Raw genomic sequence first — 19963 nt, 5'->3', positions numbered from 1 at the left:
TTAACCGGCACTGTGAGACTCATCCAATTCAGCTTTAGAATGAAGGAGCATTTTGCTTTTCTGCCACTACAGATACTGAGTCTTGGGCTAATTACAGCCCTCTTGTTTGTCCAAACTTTGATCTGAGAATTTAAGGGAATACTATTTAAGTTGTCACTCTGATAAAGCAATGGAGGAAGAATATTAAAATGAGTATGTTAATTAGCTGTTACAGTAACGAGGCAGCCAAGCATTGTATTTACCTTCTGCTGTGAAGTTAGTAACTTGTTTTTCAGTGATACACATATTTCTTCTTACAGGAACCGTCCAGGTAGATCAGAGTTCAGATAACAAAATATATTTGATCTTGGGTTGCTATCACTAGGAATTATTTACTGAGCAAAGATGTTGTATGGGGCAGTCCATAAATGGGAAGCAGGATATGGCAAAGGCAATAAAACTTACAACTACCCTTAGGAAGGAGATGCATTAAATGATGTTGTTTTTTTGCTTTGTCATGATCAATATTTGTGATTTTTTGTAGTAAATCTGATCTTTTGTATCTCATCTTAGCAAAAAAGTACCGAAAGGTTACTGGCAAAGAAATTTACTCTGATACGTTAGAAAGCACACCAATGCTCGAGAAGGAAAAGTTTCCACAGGAATTTTTTCCAGAGGTATGTATAGATTATATTTGTATATATTATCTTGCTATTTCCCTATGTCTCCTTAAGCCAATGCAGTCGCATTAACGTTGTTTTTAAAGAAGCTTTAACTAGATTTCCCTAATTTAATGCACAATTATTGCACGACTGCAGTATATTTAAGAATGCCTAGGCATGATATTTTCTATATGTAAAATGGTCGATTTTATTTTGCCTTTTAGGTTCTGAAAGTAGTAAAAATAAACCCAAAGGGTTTTAAAGTCAGCCACAATGTTTGAGCTGAAAATTGTTAAACGATCAGAGAGAGTAAAGTCCCCTGGATCAAGATCACCGCCCACAGATGACCCGCATGGAGGCCTGGTGATCTATGTTGAACAAAACCAACAGTCCTCAGTTCCGTGTCCAGCTTCAGGCATGCTTTCATTTTCTATTCTCCTCCACATTACACTTATCAGACTACTTGTAACCTCACTGGGAGCCTCCACAAGCACTCAGTGCTTAGATTTTAGGATGTCTCGAGTTCAGGCCACATCAGTTCAACATAATTTGGTACAAAATAGTAAATCTTGCTCCCCCACTTACTAAGAAATATATTGAGCCCCACTGGTCTGCATGTATCATAGATCTAAATAAAGTCTAAACCCAGAAACACCAGCCTGTGATAATGTGAACAGTCTAGTAGTTGGGATGGGAGGAGTTACGGGGTTGGAGGAAGAGGAGGGGCCTGAACAGGAAAGGAGTTAGTTAGAGTAGGGACTAGGACGAGATAAGAGGTGGATAATAAATCTCCATGTTCAACATACTTAGTGTCTGTCATTATTGCAACCAGGACACTACAGCTGGCGACGAGGGTGGGATAGTGCAGTCTGCCATCCCTAGAACCCCACGAAGAAGCGTCCCGTCCCTTGCAGCGCATAAAGAGAAAAACGCTGCTGAAGACACGTGTGTCTGCATTGAGGCCGCCGCCCAGACCAAGAGGCCAGCGGTATTCACTGGCTTCTTGGTCAGGGCGGCCACTGCTCCGCGATCGGCCGGTCGCGTTGAGCCCCGAGGGAGAAGCATCGTTGAGCGCTGAGAGCGTTTGAAGAAAGAGCGCCGGTGCGCGCCAAAAGTGAAAAGCTCACCCCCGATGCGTGCAAAACGGCACGCGCCTAACGAGAAGAAATCGGGAGCCCACCCCGATCCTACCTGGCTGCTCCGGTGTCCAAGGAGCATCTGAGGAAGTGCTGAGGCTGTGCTGCCCAAAGAAAATCGGCTGCCGGTGAGTGCCGAGGAAACTTGTGAGCCTGGAGAGTGAATGGCATCAAATCTCGTGGAGGACGAGATTTCCAGCATGGCGGCCATCTTGGAATCAGGCAGCTAGCAAGACAAACCCCTGGGCAGTGTGGAAGCGGCCATTTTGAAGTCAGGCAGCACAAGGCCTAAGCAAATAAGCATTGGTAATTGCACAACAAGCATTGATAATTGCAAACAAGCATTGGTAATTGCAAAACAAGCACTAGTATTTGCACAAACAAGCATTGGAAAGTGCAAAACAAGCATTGGTAATTGCACAACAAGCATTGATAATTGCAAAACAAGCCTTGGTAATTGCAAACTAGCATTGGTAATTGCAAAACAAGCACTGGTACTTGCACAAACAAGCATTGGTAATTGCACAACAAGCACTAGTAAATGCAAGACAAGCATTGATAAATGCCAAACAAACAGTGGTAACTGCAAAACAAGCATTGGTCACTGCAAGCAAGCACTGACGACGGCAAACAGCAAGCAAACGAGCACTGGCAAGTGTAAAAACGTGACATTGATACATCAGTCCAGAAATGTCGAACTCATCGAACCGGAATGGTGGCGGTGCAGCGGCGGCTGCCCCTGTCACACCTGGACTTTCACATCTGCGCCCCCCGGAATCACTGACCCTGGTGGCTGGCGGAAGAATGGGCCCCAGATGGCAGGAGTGGCTGGAGGATTTCTAGGACTATCTTGAAGGATCAAAAGTCACGGGAGACAGAGACAAGCTAATTGCACTACGCAATCTGGTCGTTAAAGAGGTTTGCAAATTGATCAAAGAGTTGCCGACAGATGATAGAGGAACCTATGAAAAAGGTGCGAGATGCATTAAACAGAAAGTTTGTGCACAAAAGAAATGTGGACTACGAGAGATATGTATTCCATCAAGCCCGTCAAGACAAGGAAGAAATGATGAGCACATTCATATCCAGACTACGCCGACTGTCTCAGTATTGCAACTTTGATGCGTTCTCGACGGAGGATGCCATCCGACTAAAAGTCATCGAGGGCTGTCACTCAGAGACACTCCGAAGGTGGCTGCTAAGGAAAAGTCATAATCTCGATGAAATAGAGAAATGACGAGGGTGCATGACCAAGCGGAGGAGCATGCCAAGAGCATGGAGACAGGGCGTAGTGAGAGAAGAGAGCAAGCATATTGGATGCAAAACAACAGCACTCGGAGAAGATCAAACGAGCGACAGAGAAGGTCTCGACCAGTGTCCCGTCATCAACACAAAGGTCGTCGACGCTATGAATCTGGAAGGAGAGACAAGAAATCAAATCATGCCAGAAAGCCAGAGCCCTCACGGAAATGCTATTGATGTGGGTATGACTTCCCAGCAATGGGTCAACAATGCCGAAAATGTGGACGGAAAAACCACTTTGAGGTGATGTGCGGAGTATATAGCAAAGAAAGAAGGAGTGAGACAACAAAGTCGCTTCGCCCAGATAACAAGCGACATCATGCAAAAGCCGTACAGGACAGAGCAATATCATTCTCTGGTTCGTCACATTCCAGCAGGGAGTCTTGCAAATCCCAATGGACAAGAAAGTCGCCGAGACGGTCATTGTCGAGAGAATCGAGATCGACACCTCAGGAGTCAGTATACACGGATAATATATTTGCATGGTGGCCGACCCGGACCAGCTAAAGAAATATCCTCCATTAGACATCAAGGTGGGGACACATGCAACCAAGTTTGTTTTAGACAGTGGGGCGTCATTGAATTACATGCCCGTGACCGAATATAACAAAATGAAGCCACCACCCCTACTGAGTCCAGCACATGTCAGGGTGTTCACCTGGATGGCGAAAAAAACACTTCCCTGCCTGGGCAAATTCACAACAACACTTAAACATGAATCTACTTCAGTCTCGGCGTATATTCACGTCATCGAGGGCCTGGAGGCTGATTGTCTCCTTAGTCTGCCTACAGCGGAGCGCCTCCGACTGGTTGAGATCTTATACCGAGTCAGTGATAATCCAGACATTGTCCGTAGGTTCCCCAAGCTATTCACTGGGCTCGGAAAAATGAACAAATGTCTGATTCGCTTGCACATCAATGACCAAGTGCGCCCTGTGGCTCAACATCCCAGGCGAGTGCCTTTTCATCTTCAGCAAGCCGTAGAGGATGAAATCCAGGAACTGTTACAAGCTGACATTATTGAGAAAACGGATGGTCCCACACCATGGGTGTCACCAGTTGTCATCGTTCCAAAAAAGGGCACCCCTGAAAAGGTACGCTTATGTGTGGACATGAGGCTTCCCAATACAGCCATAGAAAGAGAGCGTCACCCAGGGCCTCACCTGAGTGATATGATATCAGCGTTACAAGCTGACATTATTGAGAAAACGGAAGGTCCCACACCATGGGTGTCACCAGTTGTCATCGTTCCAAAAAAGGGCACCCCTGAAAAGGTACGCTTATGTGTGGACATGAGGCTTCCCAATACAGCCATAGAAAGAGAGCGTCACCCAGGGCCTCACCTGAGTGATATGATATCAGCGTTGAATGAAGCCAGGGTATTTTCCAAACTTGATCTAAATAAGGGATATCATCAGCTGGAATTACACGAAAAATCAAGGTACATAACGACATTTGCCACTCATCTGGGTTTGTTTCGATACAAACGGCTGAGCTTTGGTATCTCCTCTGCGGCGGAAATATTCCAAGAGGTCATCCGTCAGACTATCAGACACATACCAAATTCACTGAACTATAGTGATGACATTCTGGTGTATGGGTCGAACACACAGGAACATGACAAAGCTTTGGATCGAGTATGCCATGCTCTCCTAGAAGCTAATCTAACACTCAATAAGGACAAGTGTGAGTTCCATCAATCCACTCTTAAGTTCTTCGGACATGTGTTCTCGGGGGCTGGGATGAAGCCCGACCCTGAGAAAGTGACAGCGCTCAATACCACCAAGAGCCCTCAAGATGTGAGTGACATCCGATCTTTTCTGGGCATGGCAAGCTATTGCGCCAGATATATAAAGGACTATGCCACCATCAGCCACCCTCTCCGTGCCCTCACTAAGCAAGGACAACCGTTTGTGTGGAGCCCTCAGTGTGAGCGGGCGTTCCAAGAAATCAAACAGGCGGAGGAATCAGCGGACAATCTAGCCTACTTTAACCCCAAGAGGAAGACGGAGATAACGGTGGATGCCAGTCCAGTGGGGTTGGGTGCAATCTTGGCTTAGTACGAAAATGACACTGATCGACGACACATTGTGGCTTATGCCAGCCGCAGCCTATCAGACACCGAGAAGGCTTATTCCCAGCCCGAGAAAGAGAGTCTCGCGGTCGTATGGGCTTGCGAGCATTTTCATGTGTTCATCTATGGCAAACATTTCACCATGATTACGGACCACCAGGCGCTTGTTACCATCTTTGGGAATCCCAAGGCCAAGATGCCACCTCCCATTGAAAGGTGGGGTTTACGGTTGCAGGAATATACCTACACAATCATACATAAACCAGGAAAGGCAGAGAATCCTGCGACTACATGTCACGACACCCTCAAGCATCCCAGGCCTCACCTCCTTCAATAGCTGAAGAGTACATACACTTTGTGGTAAGCTTAGCCCGGCCACCGGCAGTCCCCTTGGAAGTGATACAGGAAGCTACTGCGCAAGACAATATTCTTCAGAAAGTAGTGCGCCGACTGCGCACACATCGCTGGAGACATGACAGTGAGGAGGAAAAGAGTGATCCTCAAATCCGTCAAGAAATGCAAGCCTTCCGACATGTCAGTGAAGAGTTGTCCGCTACCTCAGAGGGGCTCCTACTGAGAGATCATCGGATTGTCATCCTGAGGCAGTTACGTCAAGGTGTGATTAACCTTGCCCATGAGGGTCATCGTGGAGTTGTTGCAACAAAGAGAGCTCTCCGGGAGCGAGTATGGTTCCCACTACTTGACCAAATGGTGGAGCTCACCTTAAAGGACTGCCCCCAGTGTCAACTGGTGAAACATGGAGATTCCCCAGCTCCTCTTCAAATGACTAAACTACCCAGTGGGGTATGGCAGGAACTTGCCATGGACTTTTATGGACCACTCCAGTCAGGCAAATACGTATTGGCTATCATGGATGAGTACTCGAGATTCCCAATAGCACAGTTTGTGTCTTCTACCAATGCCTCCAGCACGATCGCCATACTAGACGAAGTGTTTGCCCCATGGGGTGTTCCCAAAGAACTTAAAATAGACAATGGTCCCCCCTTTAACGGACATGAGTTTAGTGAATTCGCAAACCATCTCAACTTTCGACATCGCAAGGTCACGCCTCTTTGGCCACAAGCCAATGGCACCATTGAACGGTTCATGGCCACCTTGAAGAAGACATTTCAACAAGCCACCTTGGAAAAGAGAGACTTACAAGTGGCTCTCAATGAGGTCCTAAGAGCCTATCGAACAACACCACATGCCACTACCGGAAAATGTCCTGCCACTCTCATGCTGGGGCGACCCGTCAGAACACGGATCCCGACATGGGAAGGATCTCTACGACCGGTGTCTCCGACACGTGTCCATCAAGAACTAGAGGTGGCTGATCAAGCTGGCAAGAGCAAAATGAAATTGTATGCAGACACTCGACGGAAAGCAAAGTCTCCATCTCTTTATACAGGAGACTGTGTAGTGGTCAAACAAGAACAGTCGAAGAAAACGGACTGTAGATTCAAAGATGAACCTTTGACTATCACTCAGCAGAAGGGTACCATGATTACCGCAGAGTCTGAGAACCGACGGATCACCCGAAATGTGTCTCATTTTCAAAAATGTACCCCAGCCATGAAAGAGGTCCTTGACAGAACCACGGACCAACGAGATGCAGAAGGACTTAGTCAACTGGGTACAACACAGAGACCTGATCATCAGACAGAAGCTGCGTCTGCAGATATTGGAGTGAGTCTCCGACCTCGAAGAGACATACACAAGCCCAAAAGACTGATTGAAGAACTATAATCAAGTCAGTTTCGTTTCATTTGTTAACAAAGGGGGAGATGTGATAATGTGAACAGTCTAGTAGTTGGGATGGGAGGAGTTAAGGGGTTGGAGGAAGAGGAGGGGCCTGAACAGGAAAGGAGTTAGTTAGAGTAGGGACTAGGACGAGATAAGAGGTAGCTAATAAAGCTCCATGTTCAACATACTTAGTGTCTGTCATTATTGCAACCAGGACACTATACAGCCCTCAGACAAGAAGAGCAGGATAGAGCTATGCTTCTTTTCACAGTAACAGTGGACTCACCCATGAAGCCTGTAATAAAAGCCATGATGTACCACTCGATGCCCACAGTGAAATCTGTGGAAAACCTATGGTGCACTGGTCCCTAGTGCAAGCAAAGTAACTGTGCCCCCTCATTAAGGTGACATTTCAGTTTGTCAGATGCCCGCAACACTCCTCAACCACCTTCGACAGGCTGTATCTGCATCAAAACTCACTACCATTCTCATATACACACTATTGTATTTCCACTTCCTGCACTGTGTTTGCGCAATTCATACCGTAACCCTAAAAATCATTACCAAAGCCAATAGGTTTGGCCCTTGTAAAGTGCATGCACTCTAAGACATACCGTACAGGGACCCCATACTCACACTGCTGCATTCTCATAGACACATCCCTCACACTGCACTCACATAGGCATGTGCCTTACTCTGCACTCACACAGGCACACATTTCAACCTGTAGATCACAAATGCCTCACTCTGCACTCACACAGGCACAACTTTGCACCTACAGATAACTTACTCTGCACTCACAAAACACAATGTTAATCTTACATTCACACAGGCGCATCCCTCACCATGCACAAGCAAAGCATGGTGGCTATACTGCACTCATTCAAGCACACTGCTCACACACAGGTACAGCACTCACTAGAAAGCAGGAGAGTTTGAACAGATTGTGGCATAGGAGACACAGGCTAAGTATTTGGTCATAGGTCCACTAGTGTGATTCAGATTTTGAAGTAAGCTACACTGAAACCTGACTGTGAATGTCCACGGATGTTATCTTATCTTCCATAAGCCAAATTTGGACCAGCACTGCAGACGATGTCAGTCTGATCTTTGTGGACTTTTGCGGGAAAGACACTTGGCATGAAAAAGTCCCACTTGCCTTCTTAACTCCTTCCATGCTCATAACGGAGCCGCTCCGTCATGAGCCTCGGCTGAGCTGTGCTCATGACGGAGCGGTTCCGTCATGGCCCGCTCGGCGAGCCATGACGGCGGCGCGAATTCCGCGCCTGCGTTGGACGTTCCATTGAGCGGGCGGGGCCATGACGGAACCGCTCCGTCATGAGCACAGCGCAACCGCGGCTCATGACGGAGCGGCTCCGTCACGAGCATGCGCGCCCGCTCGGCCCCCCTCCCCCCTAGCGCTGCGGCGGAATTGCCGCTGCAGCGAAGGAGTTAAAAAAGGTGGTGTTCTTTTTTGTATTGCAATCATATGCTACAATCAATTAAGAAAGAAAAAGAAAAGAAAGAATATGCCAACTAAGTGTGAAAGGCATATGGTCCAATAAAAACTTTTTTGAAGTAAAGCTTTGTGCTGGCCTTCCACTGTGGAACAGTAAAGAATGATAATGTATGCAGAATACTGTTTCAAGCTGGTGCATGGTATTGAAGCTTGCAGTAGTGATGTCTGGGGCTTTGCATAAGAAAGTTGTGGTCCAGTAAAAATGATGGCAAAGCAGCTGGTACTCTTATTGCTTAATTAGCATTAATCTGGATTTAGGTGAGCTGCTGGGGGATTAACTAAAAGTACACACCTCATGAGATTCTATTTCTCTGGCTGTAGAGTAACGGAGAGTAAGCAGGCAAAATACTGTTACTTAAATTAACGAGCATCAAAAATACCAGCGGTCTTCTACTAGGCAGAACCAAACATTGACAAAAAAGCCAATGGCTGAAGAGGGCTGATCCACGGGATGTTGTTCTGAAGGGCTGAACAAATATGTGAACGGCATTCTTTCTGATAAATAACTGAAGTGGGCTTAACTAAAGCCCAGTTTATCTGTGCAAGAGTATTTATTATTTTTGAGAAACATGAGGTGGGTGAGAGTGCTTAAACAATCTTTTAGTCAGACCTAAAAGATACAGAACTAGATAGAGCACAGGGAGCAGGAGCGCAGGGTTGTCTTTGTCTCACAATTATTAAGACATACAGCAATGGTCAAGAGCATCACAGTCTCCCCTGAAAGACATGGAACAAATGTGATACTGCAGGACCAGTCCAAGTTTCCTTTAAAGACTAGAAACAAGTGTGGTACTGCATTGCCAGCCAGTGCAAGCTTCCCTCTAAGACATGGAACAAGTGTGCTAGTACAGGGACGGTGCAAGCTTCATACAAAGACATGGAATGAATGTTGTATTCAGGGCTTGTGCAAGCTTGCTTCAAAGACATGGAACAACTGTGATACTGCAGGACCAGTTCAAGTTTCCTTTGAAGACTTGGAACACGTGTGGTACTGCAGTGTCAGCCAGTGCAAGCTTCTTTCTAAAACATGGAACAAGTGTTTGTATTGCAGGACCACTGCACGCTTCCTTCAAGGACATGGAACATGTGTGGCACTGGGCAGCTCCATTTTAACACCTCTCTTAAATACAATGGACCAGCAGCATTTTAGATTTGGTACAAGTGAAAGGAACAACACTGGGATGTATGCAGTGCTTAATTTGAGCCGGTGGTTTTCGGTGCTCTGCACCAGCACTTAACTGTCAACACTGGCACTTATGGCAGGGTGCCTCACGGTGGCACTGTTTGTTTAATTTAGAGATCAGCACAACATTTGTTTCATAATTCAATGTACTTTAAAATTACTACTACCTGCTATCCAAGCCATTCGTATAGCTTTGGGGCCCTGGAATAGTCTAAAATGTCACACTTGTAGGTGTATGATGATTAGTTGTTATGGTGGTACTGTCATTGGCAGCGCTTGCAAGGTCAGTTGGTGGTGAAAGCTGCAGTGGCCTCCTGACAAGGGCCCTGGCACTTATTTATTTACACATTTGCGAGCTGGACTCACACTCATAATAAGATTTTCACATGCAAAACAGGTACAGCACCAGGCAGAAGTACATTTCTCTGACACCCCTAGAGCACATACAGATCTGGTCAGGAAAAATACAAGCTTCCTTCGCATGCACAGAACATGGACCCCATCTGCAGCATCCGTACAAGCCTGTGTGTGTAAACACACATAATGTGCAGCAATTGGCCACCGCGTAAGCTCGCCTCATGCAGCACAGGTGCAAGATGGCCATCAACAGTATAAGCTAAAACATCCTCACATACAAGACAGGTGTAACACTGGCAGCCGCAGCATCTAAGTTTAGTTCAGGCACAGAATACACCGAGTAAAGTATAGAGGTGGGTGAGCTAGTGAAGGCTCAAGCTAGATGCTAGGCTCTGGTTCATCTTGAGGTCGTCTTGAGCCCTCAAGCCCAACATGAACTGAGTTTTCTTGCAGATTCTGCTTGCTACGCCCACTTGAACCTCATGCACAAAGAATGAAAGGCAAAGCATTAAACGTTGGTGTCAAACAGGAGCGAGAAAGGTATACCAATCTAGCGGTTGGATCACACAATGTGAGAACAGAAAACCTGAAATCAATTCTGGCTTGCCCAGCTGACCAAATTGTGGGATGATGTCCTATTTTTTCATTTTTGCATTTGAGAAAACCTTGAAATAGGTGAGGATGTGTGCTGTACAAAAATCTCTCTTGTGTTTGACTTAATGGACTGTAATGTTGCCCCTTGTCAAATAAGAATATAATTCACATATAGGGTGCACATGACAACTGATTTGCCTCTTAGTTCATGAATGATATTGTCATTGGAGTGGAGGTGGGGCATGAATGTTTCTAAGTTCCTCTTTAAAAACTATCTCTTTTAATAAAAGCCTCTCAATGCAGTGATATCATCTGATGTACTAAGGTGATAGGCTTGTGAAATAAATATACTTTTTTGAATTTTGAAGACACTCTATCATGTTTTTACATATTATTTTCTGCACAATTTCCATGGCAAATGTTTCCATAGCTCAGCTGGTGCCTGTTCTTTTAGAGCCCTGACGGGCTCTTACAGTTTAGAAAACCTTAACTCGACTCTCCCTGTTAGTTTGCTGGCTTGCCCATCTCTACTGCAGTTCTGTGCATAGCAGTTACTCGAGTTCCACCTCTCTCAATATCTAACTCTGGGGATAAACATCTTGTTTCCCAAGATTCTGGCCTATTTCCATGGCTCTCAGAAGAATAAGTATTTCTACTTCTGGTTTCAATAAGGAAGAATTGTGCACTATTGAGCCCATAAAGTTGTTTAAAGTTACCTGTGAATTCTGTAAACTTAAAATTAAACTAACATCCCTCAAATCAATACTTTTCCCAGTTCCAGCACTCTACCTTAAATAAGCAACGTACTTTCTGTAACTTTCATTGTCTGTCCTCCATCCGTAAGGCTGAAGAAGTGGTTAATGTGACTGTCTTGTCTTCAGAAGCCACCATACTGCATGAGCATACAAGTTCTCCTTTGACCTCTGATGGTGTCAGGCAGCCAGGGCTAAAAGGTGCACTCTCACTTTTTGAAAGCGAGCATGCGCACTGCTCGCGTGCGTTCAATTAGGCCTTCGCAGAGCCTCGCAGCTGCCTCAGTACATTCTGCTTCTTGGAGTCTGACCCTTCAGCTGAGAACATCGAACGGAACTAATAGCAAGCTCCCTGTGGTATGGGAGCTCCTGTGCGCTTCTAGTAGGCAGTGGTCCTGAAACACTTTGCAGACTGGTAGTGCTTCCATCACCAAACTTGTAGGGACTCTGAAAAACCCAAGCATCACAGATAGAACAAATGTGGCAAATGAGCCACACCCATTCTGCGGGCAATGGTAAGGGTGTAGCTGGTGTTGCACTTAGGAACACACTGTCACAAAGACATTGCTAATGCATGGTGTGGTAGCACACTGTCTTTTGCAGGTAGCACATTTTCCGTTGTTCTGACCAAATTTGCACAGATATACAAAGTTACTGATAAAACTAAATAGTGCACAAACGATAATGTGTGGAGATTTGGTTTCAGTGAATATTTGTCATATTTCATCGCCATGTAGTGTCGATGTTTTCACCCTTTTAACATCGTTGTTTTTACCACTTTATAGAATTAGAAAAAAATCATTTATTTGGACATATTTGTGCAGTTCAGTTATAGGTATTTAAATTTTGTTCATGTAGTGAGTGGACCAAAGGTGTAGCTGAAGGCGGATATATCACCCTATAACTCATCTTGGTGTAGAAATCCATTTGCATATTGGTCATAGTGGTGCCCTGTGTGGGGTAGGGGCACCATCTTTGTGTTCTAATGGTTCTGGAGACTGCCAGGAGAGCAGCAGGTTTCCATAGAGCCTTTATGTTGAGGTTTGTTTTGTCAACCCACCTCTCCAGGGGTCCAATAGAGGGATCCTGGGAGGGTTTCTCAGAGTTTTCAATCAGTCCTTGGAGCTAAGACTTTTTACCAGTGTCTGAGGTGCATGGCCCTTTGTTACTATGTGCTCGCACAGCAGCCAGGATAAAGTATGAGAAAGACTTTCACATTATTATTTCTGAATATTGAAAACCTTATTGACCCATGCATTTCTGACAGGAAATCACTACATTGATAGTGTGTTTTGTCATTCAAAGGTGGTACTATCCTGACAGGTTTTTAACATTAATTTACATTGTGTTTGATTCCGCTGTAATTCGTGTTTAATTATTATGGTGACAGCCAGATAAAATATACCACAAAGGAGGGCTAGATGAGGCTTAGAGACCTTAGCAAGGGTTGGCTCCCCTTTAGATAGTCTGACAAAGCCAGTACAACTGACTTTTTATCAATGCGGCCTCAGGTTGTGTTTGAGGGGCATTATGTTTTTAATGGTCAGATTTATGGCTTGCTGGTGTGTCTAGACCATTAAAGGTGCTTCCAGCACAGGGGTCCAAGATATATTTATGGCATCACCTAACTTGCAAGACCTTTTTCTAGTGCCTTCCTTCTGTTATTTGAGAGGCCCTCTAGTGAGTGTCATGGGCATAGACATTTCCACCAGCCATTCTAAGTAGAATGTGTAATAAAGTATTTTTCCTTTTTATCAGAAAAGGACTGACTAGACAGTGAATTGTTAAGTGTTGTTTGTTGTGTTGCCTGGTTCTGAGTTTCTAGCTCACAGCACCTTCCCTAAATAAGCCTCAGGCTGCTTTGCCTTGCTACTCTGAGAGTCAAGTTCTAAAAAGGGGTACTCCATTCTCAGTTGGGGTATCTCCAGTAAGATTGATCAAGGACGTTAGTGGTGAAAGACCTCAGGTGTACCCACTGTAGCCCTGTACCGCCTGTCCATACTGAACTCGTCTAACCAATATTTCTTGCAGTTATCTAATGAATTGTGCTCCGATCCATGCATTGAGTATTATATCAATACCATTTCAGAAAACCATAGTTTCCAGAAATAATTCTCATCCTTGTCTACCCAATTATTTTTAGCATCATCCATTCGAGGTTTGCCACTGATATGATTTTCTTTTGCCTTTCTTGATATGTGGGGCTTGAACATTTTTTTTGTTATGTTGTGTGCAATGGTGAATTTCTGTAATTTATCCGATCACTCCTCAAAAATGAAGACATTTCCCTGTTATTGTCTTGCTTAATTTTATCTTTAAGAAAAGATTTTACCAGAAGTTTATCAACTTGAGGCAGCTTGTGAACATCTAACCATGCCACAGTTTTCTATTAGACCTTCAGGGCAGTGAAGTTTTGCAATATTAGCAGACTAAACAATGCGCATATGATATATTAATCATTCAATTGACGAAGTGCTGGTGCCTATCTTGGGTAGACTGAGTGATTTAACATCAATTCAAGTGAACATTACCAAGATTTATCCCCCACCAACCCCCAGGTTCTTTAGTTTTGCTGGGAAAGTGATACATCTGTGAAAGAATTTAGACTGTTGTCAACATTTGCTTGGGATCTTATAACATGATGGTAGTTGAAAATATAAATGCTTAAATCATTTTCTTGTGACATGTTCTTCTAGTTGTGTTTACTGTGTGTTGCTCCTTAAACACAACCTGTTACATGAATAGAGCCGTGCTGCCATCAGACGAATTCTCTTTTTGCTGAACCACCTAATCTGTACTGTGGTCTCAGAAATTGTTGTCATTGTTTCTGACCTTGGCACAATTCATCAATGCCTCGGAAGTACTGCTTTTTATAGATTTCAATTTACAATACCAGAGCACACGGTAGACAGCAGCTGCCTTTAAGGTCTTCATTTAATCAGTGACAAAGATTTTGTTTTTGTGAGAGGCAGTGTTTTGAAGAAAGGAGATGAGGTTAAAAGCGTTGAACGAGTTATCCAAATAATGGAAGCCACACTGTCATTCTGCCTCTGAAATGATGCAAGCAGCATATTAACCTCTAGTGTTCTCAGACCTTAGCTCTAACCCTTGAAGTCATATGGTGACTTGTATCCCTTTTTAAAAGCTTGTGAATGCCTTGCAAATAGAGCCTCCTCATGGAAGATGACACCTTTCCTTGTCTCTTTTAGAGGATTACTTCTGCTCAGAGTAGACGTGTTTCATTCTGTACTCATGGACGGGTTTTTATATAATTAGTGCTTCCAGAAAAAAATGTTTATTTATGGAAAAATAGTGAAAGTGAAAAGTGAATGCACCATAGAAGGACCTGGGAAAGGAGCTGAAGACCACAAGGTAACTACCTATTTAGTTTTCGTAAAATGCCAATGATTGTATTTATTGTTATGGCTTTGTGAAGCCCTATCCTTGCCCTAGGCAGGGTCAGATGGTTGTACATAGGATGATATGCTCAGTGACAGTGTGGTACAGTAAGTAGAGTCATAGAAGCACAACACAGTGTGTGAAACTATAAAATATGGCACCGCTGAACAATAGTGTGCCATCATGGGACAGTATAGACATGTGATAGCAAAAGAAAAGCCCATAAACAATTTTAGTGGCACAAGGTGTACCTATTAGGATCATCTCATGTTGTCGAACTGACCGGCAGTGGGAAGATTGGAAATCGATATTGTGAGATACAGGTGGTGTGCATTGCAGGGCGGCTTGTGGTATGAGATTTGCCATAGTAAAGCTATGGAATGTGGACAACTGGTCTGCTCATTTCGTATTAGGGTGATTTTTAAAAAAAGTAAGGTTTTATGATTTGTAGGTTTCTCACAGTGGTCTCTGTATGGACTGGTCTAATTAGAAAAAAATGCTAACTCTGGAATGCTGTTTAATACGATTAGATATGCTCTGCTTCATTGTTGAACCTTCACTTTGGTATCCATCAGTTAATGGAACAGGCATTATTACTTATGTTAGAGCAAGTTTTAGCAAAATTCTTAAAGCGGAACTGGTCTGCGCTACAATTGAGTAGTTTGCTGCATAGAATAATAGGCAAAAAAAATAAGATTTGCATGCTATAGGGTTTGGATATTTTTTGCATAGCAAGAGAAAGTGATCTACGATTTGGCAGGACATTTGAAATATATTTGGCCACAATTACACTTTTAAGGCATTTTGATTCACTTTAGGGAGCTCAGATTCCCATTTTGATTCACTGTAGGGACCTCGCTTTCCCACTATCAAGCTTTTAACCCTGCAATATATCACAAGACAAGAAACTCATTATTTTTTATTGAGAGGTGCTCTAGTAACTTAACACCAAACATAGTATTTTGTTATCTTTATTTGTATTGAATATGAGCTGCAATGAGAAGCGAGCAGATTATACAGCTGCTGTAGTGGCACTTATGAAAATTAGCACCATTTAAAAACATTGGCCAATTGGTCTCGACTTTGAAACCTTTTGGCTTTTCCAATGGTTGATGCTAACCTGCAAATGCATGCTAACCTGCAGCGGCCACCCTAGAATGGCATTTTGTCAAATATTACAAAATGTATGAAATGATGACCACTGCGGAGCATCTGCACCCAGATCTCTATCATGAATTTATTTTGAATTATTTTAGCAAAATACCAAGCCAAGATGGCTGCCGTTAATGTGCACATATCTGTGACAGCCATGTTTTTTTCAAAATATTACAAAATGCATTAGAAGATGGCACAGTAGAGGTGTACAAACACGTGGGGACCATTTTTTCATGTATTTTGTTTTACTTAGATAATTTCCATTCAAAGATGTCCACAGAGGGAGTTTGTGCTTCGTGATTAGCCATTTTTTAATGGCTGCCTTTTAGAAATTGGGTCACTGAATGACTAGGGTGTGAGCCCTGCTCAAGCAGCAACCACAATCCCAGTCAGGGTAATGCACAAGCAGGCCGTAAATTAACCTCTGCTTAGCTCCTGGTGGCTTGGCACAGAGCAATCAGGCTTAACCTAGAGGCAATATGCAGAGTATTTGTGCAACACTTCAAACAGCAAAACAGTGAAAACACCACCCAAAAAGATCCCACACCAGGCTAGAAAAATAACGCTTAATTTAATAAATAAAAGAAGAAGAAACCAACTAAAATAAATGGAATCAGTAGAACTGGAGTTATGAATTTTTAAAGAAAAACTGTAACAAAGCACCTAAAAGCATAAAGCGCCAACCGGGGATATCTGGTCACGTTGGACTGTGTCAAGGTCAAATGTTCAGGCCAACCACGATGGAGCGTGGGTCAGATACAGTCCCAGATTAGTCCCACTGAAGGTTTACCTTCTCAAGTTTTGTGCTAAGAGTCCCATTCGCTTTGAACAGGGACGCCGGAAGCAGAGAGACTGTCGTGGGTGCCAGTCCGCATGGTGCGAGGTGTAGGCCTGGCATTGTGAATGGGCAGGATTGGAGCCTTGCAGTGGTGGTTCTCTGCAACGTTAATGCTTGCTGTGCGAGGAGACAGGGCTTTCAGCGGCTCATGACGACTTTCTGTGTGAGTGACACGGTCTCAGTGCGAACTGTCACATTCGCAAAGGGCTGAAAAGCTTGAATTTAAGAGCTCAAGAACAACACCGAGGGTCCAGGGCCTGAGAGACACCTCTTGGGGTCAGAAACTTGCTGAAGACGTGTCCAGGAGCTGTTGGAGAGCCTGTTTGACCCTGAGGCTCAGATCAGGAGGCCAGCAGACTAGCCCTTTGAGTCACTCTGGGGTCCTGGGTTCTAGATGGAGTGGCAGTTCCAGGTCTTCATCCCCAGACAAGAGGGCAGCAGGCAGTAAGTCTGCTCAACAGGGCAGCAGCTCCTTCAGAGTAGCAGTCCAGCAGAGTGGCAGTCCTTATAGCAGCACAGCAGGCCTTCTTCCTGGCAGAATATCCACAGGTCCAGAAGTGTACTGAAGCTGTGTTGTCTGAGATCCTTCTTTTATACACGGGTGCCCTGGTTCTGGAAGGTAGGAGATGTTTCTAGACAGTGTCTTTGAAGGGCATGGATTTCCCTTCCTGCCCCTGCCCTTGCTCCAAGCTCGCTGAAGTGACAATGCAGGGTTGTTAAGCCCTATATGTGAACACAGTACACAGCATATTCAGGTGCAAATGATGCCAGGCCCAGTTCCACTGTCCCATCCTGCCAGCGATGGCCCACCCAGTGACATCTAAGCCTCCATTATGTGGGGCTGTCTAGGGGGAATACACAAAGCCCAACTGTCAACTACACCCATTATGTGACTTGAGACAGGCTGCAGGTCCCAAATGGCTATGGCTACATAATGCCAACTTTTATTCTAAAATAGGTATTTTCTGAATTGCAATTTAAAATCTGGCTTCACCATAAGTTAGGATTTTAGTTTGTAATTCCAGAGACATCAAACTTGAAGGGGTTATCTCTTCCCATTTAGCAATTCCACTTCTAAAACGTAATAGGGCAACTCCAACGTGATCCTATGGGAGAGACAGACTTTGCAGCAGTGGAAAACGAATTTAAGAGGTTTTCTCTTTCAGGGCGTGCAAAACTTAAATGTATATGTCCTGTATATTTTTAAATACATTGCACCATGCTTTCTGGGCTGTCCAGGGCCTTCCATAAGGGTGACTTATATGTACTATAAATATTTATTTTGCCAGTTTGAAATGGCACTTAAAACTGCACGCACACAGGCTCTGCAATGGCAGGCCTGAGATGTTTAAATGCCTACTTTAGTGAGTGGCACAGCCAGTGCTACAGGCCTACTAGTAGCGTTTAATTTACAGGCCCTGGATACCTATAATACCACTTTACTAGGGGCTTATAAGTAAACTAAACATGGCAGTTCAGTAAAAGCCGGTGTTAACATGTTTTAAAGAGTGAACATGTGCACTCTAGCACTGAGTAGCAGGGGTAAAGTGTGCAGAGTTCTAATGCCAGCAAAAACAAGATCAGAAAAAATGGAGTAAGACAAAACATTGGTGGAAAGAGCACCTTGTATTGATGAGGTCTCCAGTCGTGGTTTAACAAATGTAAATGTTGATGAAAATAGATACAAGTCTGAAGGGCCCGCGAGATCAACACCAACTGCCTTCAGCATTCTGCTCCCTTCATCATCACATTCCAGTCCTGGCACTCCATATTACATCATACAATATAAGTTCAACATTCCACCTGACATTGAAAATACAATAGAAACAATATGCATCATGTAAAACTTAAACACTACACGCCCTAAGGCAAATTGTCTAACACTGCCCCAGAATGGAATTTCCTTAAAATAAAACAAATCCATTTGGAGATACCCACCCTGCATGCATACACATGCATGGGTGGCTACCATGGAATGGTCATCACACAATTTGAAGGTGGCTAATAATGCAGCAGGCTGTAGAAACATTTAAAAAAGAAGTGGCTGGTAGGCAAGAAGACACTGGGTGATGGGAGGGGAAGTGAGGTGGATGGGGAGGATAGGGATCAGGGATAGGTAGCAACAGAAAATAGTCTATCCATCACACTTGAAAGCAATATCTGGCATAAGTAATGAAGGAGATCTCATGCAATCAGAACATTGTGGTGCCTAAATACTACTGAGACCAACAAATACAAGAAAAGTGTGGAAAGTTATCAAATCAGGAGCATGGAGGGTAGACAGACAGCAAAGCTATCCAATCATGAGCGAAGGCCTATTCAATTATACACTCTTAGTATATGTTATGTATTGGAAACAAAAGATGTGAGCAGCAGACCCCTAAAGTTGTCTGTAGCAGTGACCTTAAAAACTGGATATTTTGCATTCATAGCAGTCAATTCCAAAAGACAGAGAGCCCTGAATGCCGTGTTATATATGCCACTATATGAAATATTTAAATAAGAAATAACTCATCAGAAGAGCTTGGATCCTGCTGAATATAGCTTGAATGACACATAAGACACGTATTTTGTACAGCACTGTTAGGTTATGGTCACTTCACTGGGGTTCACTGAATCACGTATAAACTGCTTATAGTGTAAATAATTAGAATACATTTTTGGAAAGCTGTCTTTGATATTTATGCTTATTATAAATGCTAAATAAACTATACTCATTTCGGCTGAAGTGAGTACGGCTTTGAGACATTGTCGTGTGGGTTTTCTGAATTCAAATCTATACAAATTTGTTCACCTGAATTTAATTAAGGTCCTATTGTATATTTATCTTTATCTTTTTGATTTATTCAAGCAAGCTACACCTTCTTGCAGAGATTGTATCATGTTTTGGTAGATGGGTTTCTTGTGAACACAGTTTTTTGCTGATTAGCAACACCCAGTTTGCAAGGACATATGGGCCGGTCTTGTCTTCTGTAAATATTGATTGCAAGTGTGGTATTTAGCCATATCACACTGAGTAGAAGTAATCTGAAAAAGTAATCTAAAAAGTAACTGCACAGTATTTAACTGTTTCTCAACATTTTACCTATCTGTAACAAAGTCAACTGCATTAAACTACATTACAACTGCATTATCCTTGAAAACTACTAATTTACTAACCTGTACCAAATCCTGTTTGGTTCTCAAATAAAATACAACTAAGAAATATTTTTACACAAAACAATTGCTCAGAGTTCAGTCATTGAGTGTGTGAAATCATTTCTTGCC

General features: G+C 43.7%; 1 protein-coding gene across 2 annotated transcripts in view; it reads left to right on the top strand.

Moving 5' to 3' along the window:
• Positions 1–19963, top strand: part of INPP5A (inositol polyphosphate-5-phosphatase A) — a 1643294-nt gene that overhangs the window by 959860 nt on the left and 663471 nt on the right. For both annotated transcript variants that reach the window (XM_078643463.1, XM_078643462.1), the window contains exon 6: positions 553–656. In XM_078643463.1, the coding sequence (XP_078499589.1) occupies positions 553–656 (104 nt within the window). The remainder of the gene's footprint in view (positions 1–552; positions 657–19963) is intronic.

Source organism: Lissotriton helveticus, chromosome 5_1 (assembly GCF_964261635.1).
Source record: "Lissotriton helveticus chromosome 5_1, aLisHel1.1, whole genome shotgun sequence".
In the NCBI taxonomy this organism is placed as follows: domain Eukaryota; kingdom Metazoa; phylum Chordata; class Amphibia; order Caudata; family Salamandridae; genus Lissotriton; species Lissotriton helveticus.
This window is presented reverse-complemented; position numbering and strand designations above follow the sequence as displayed.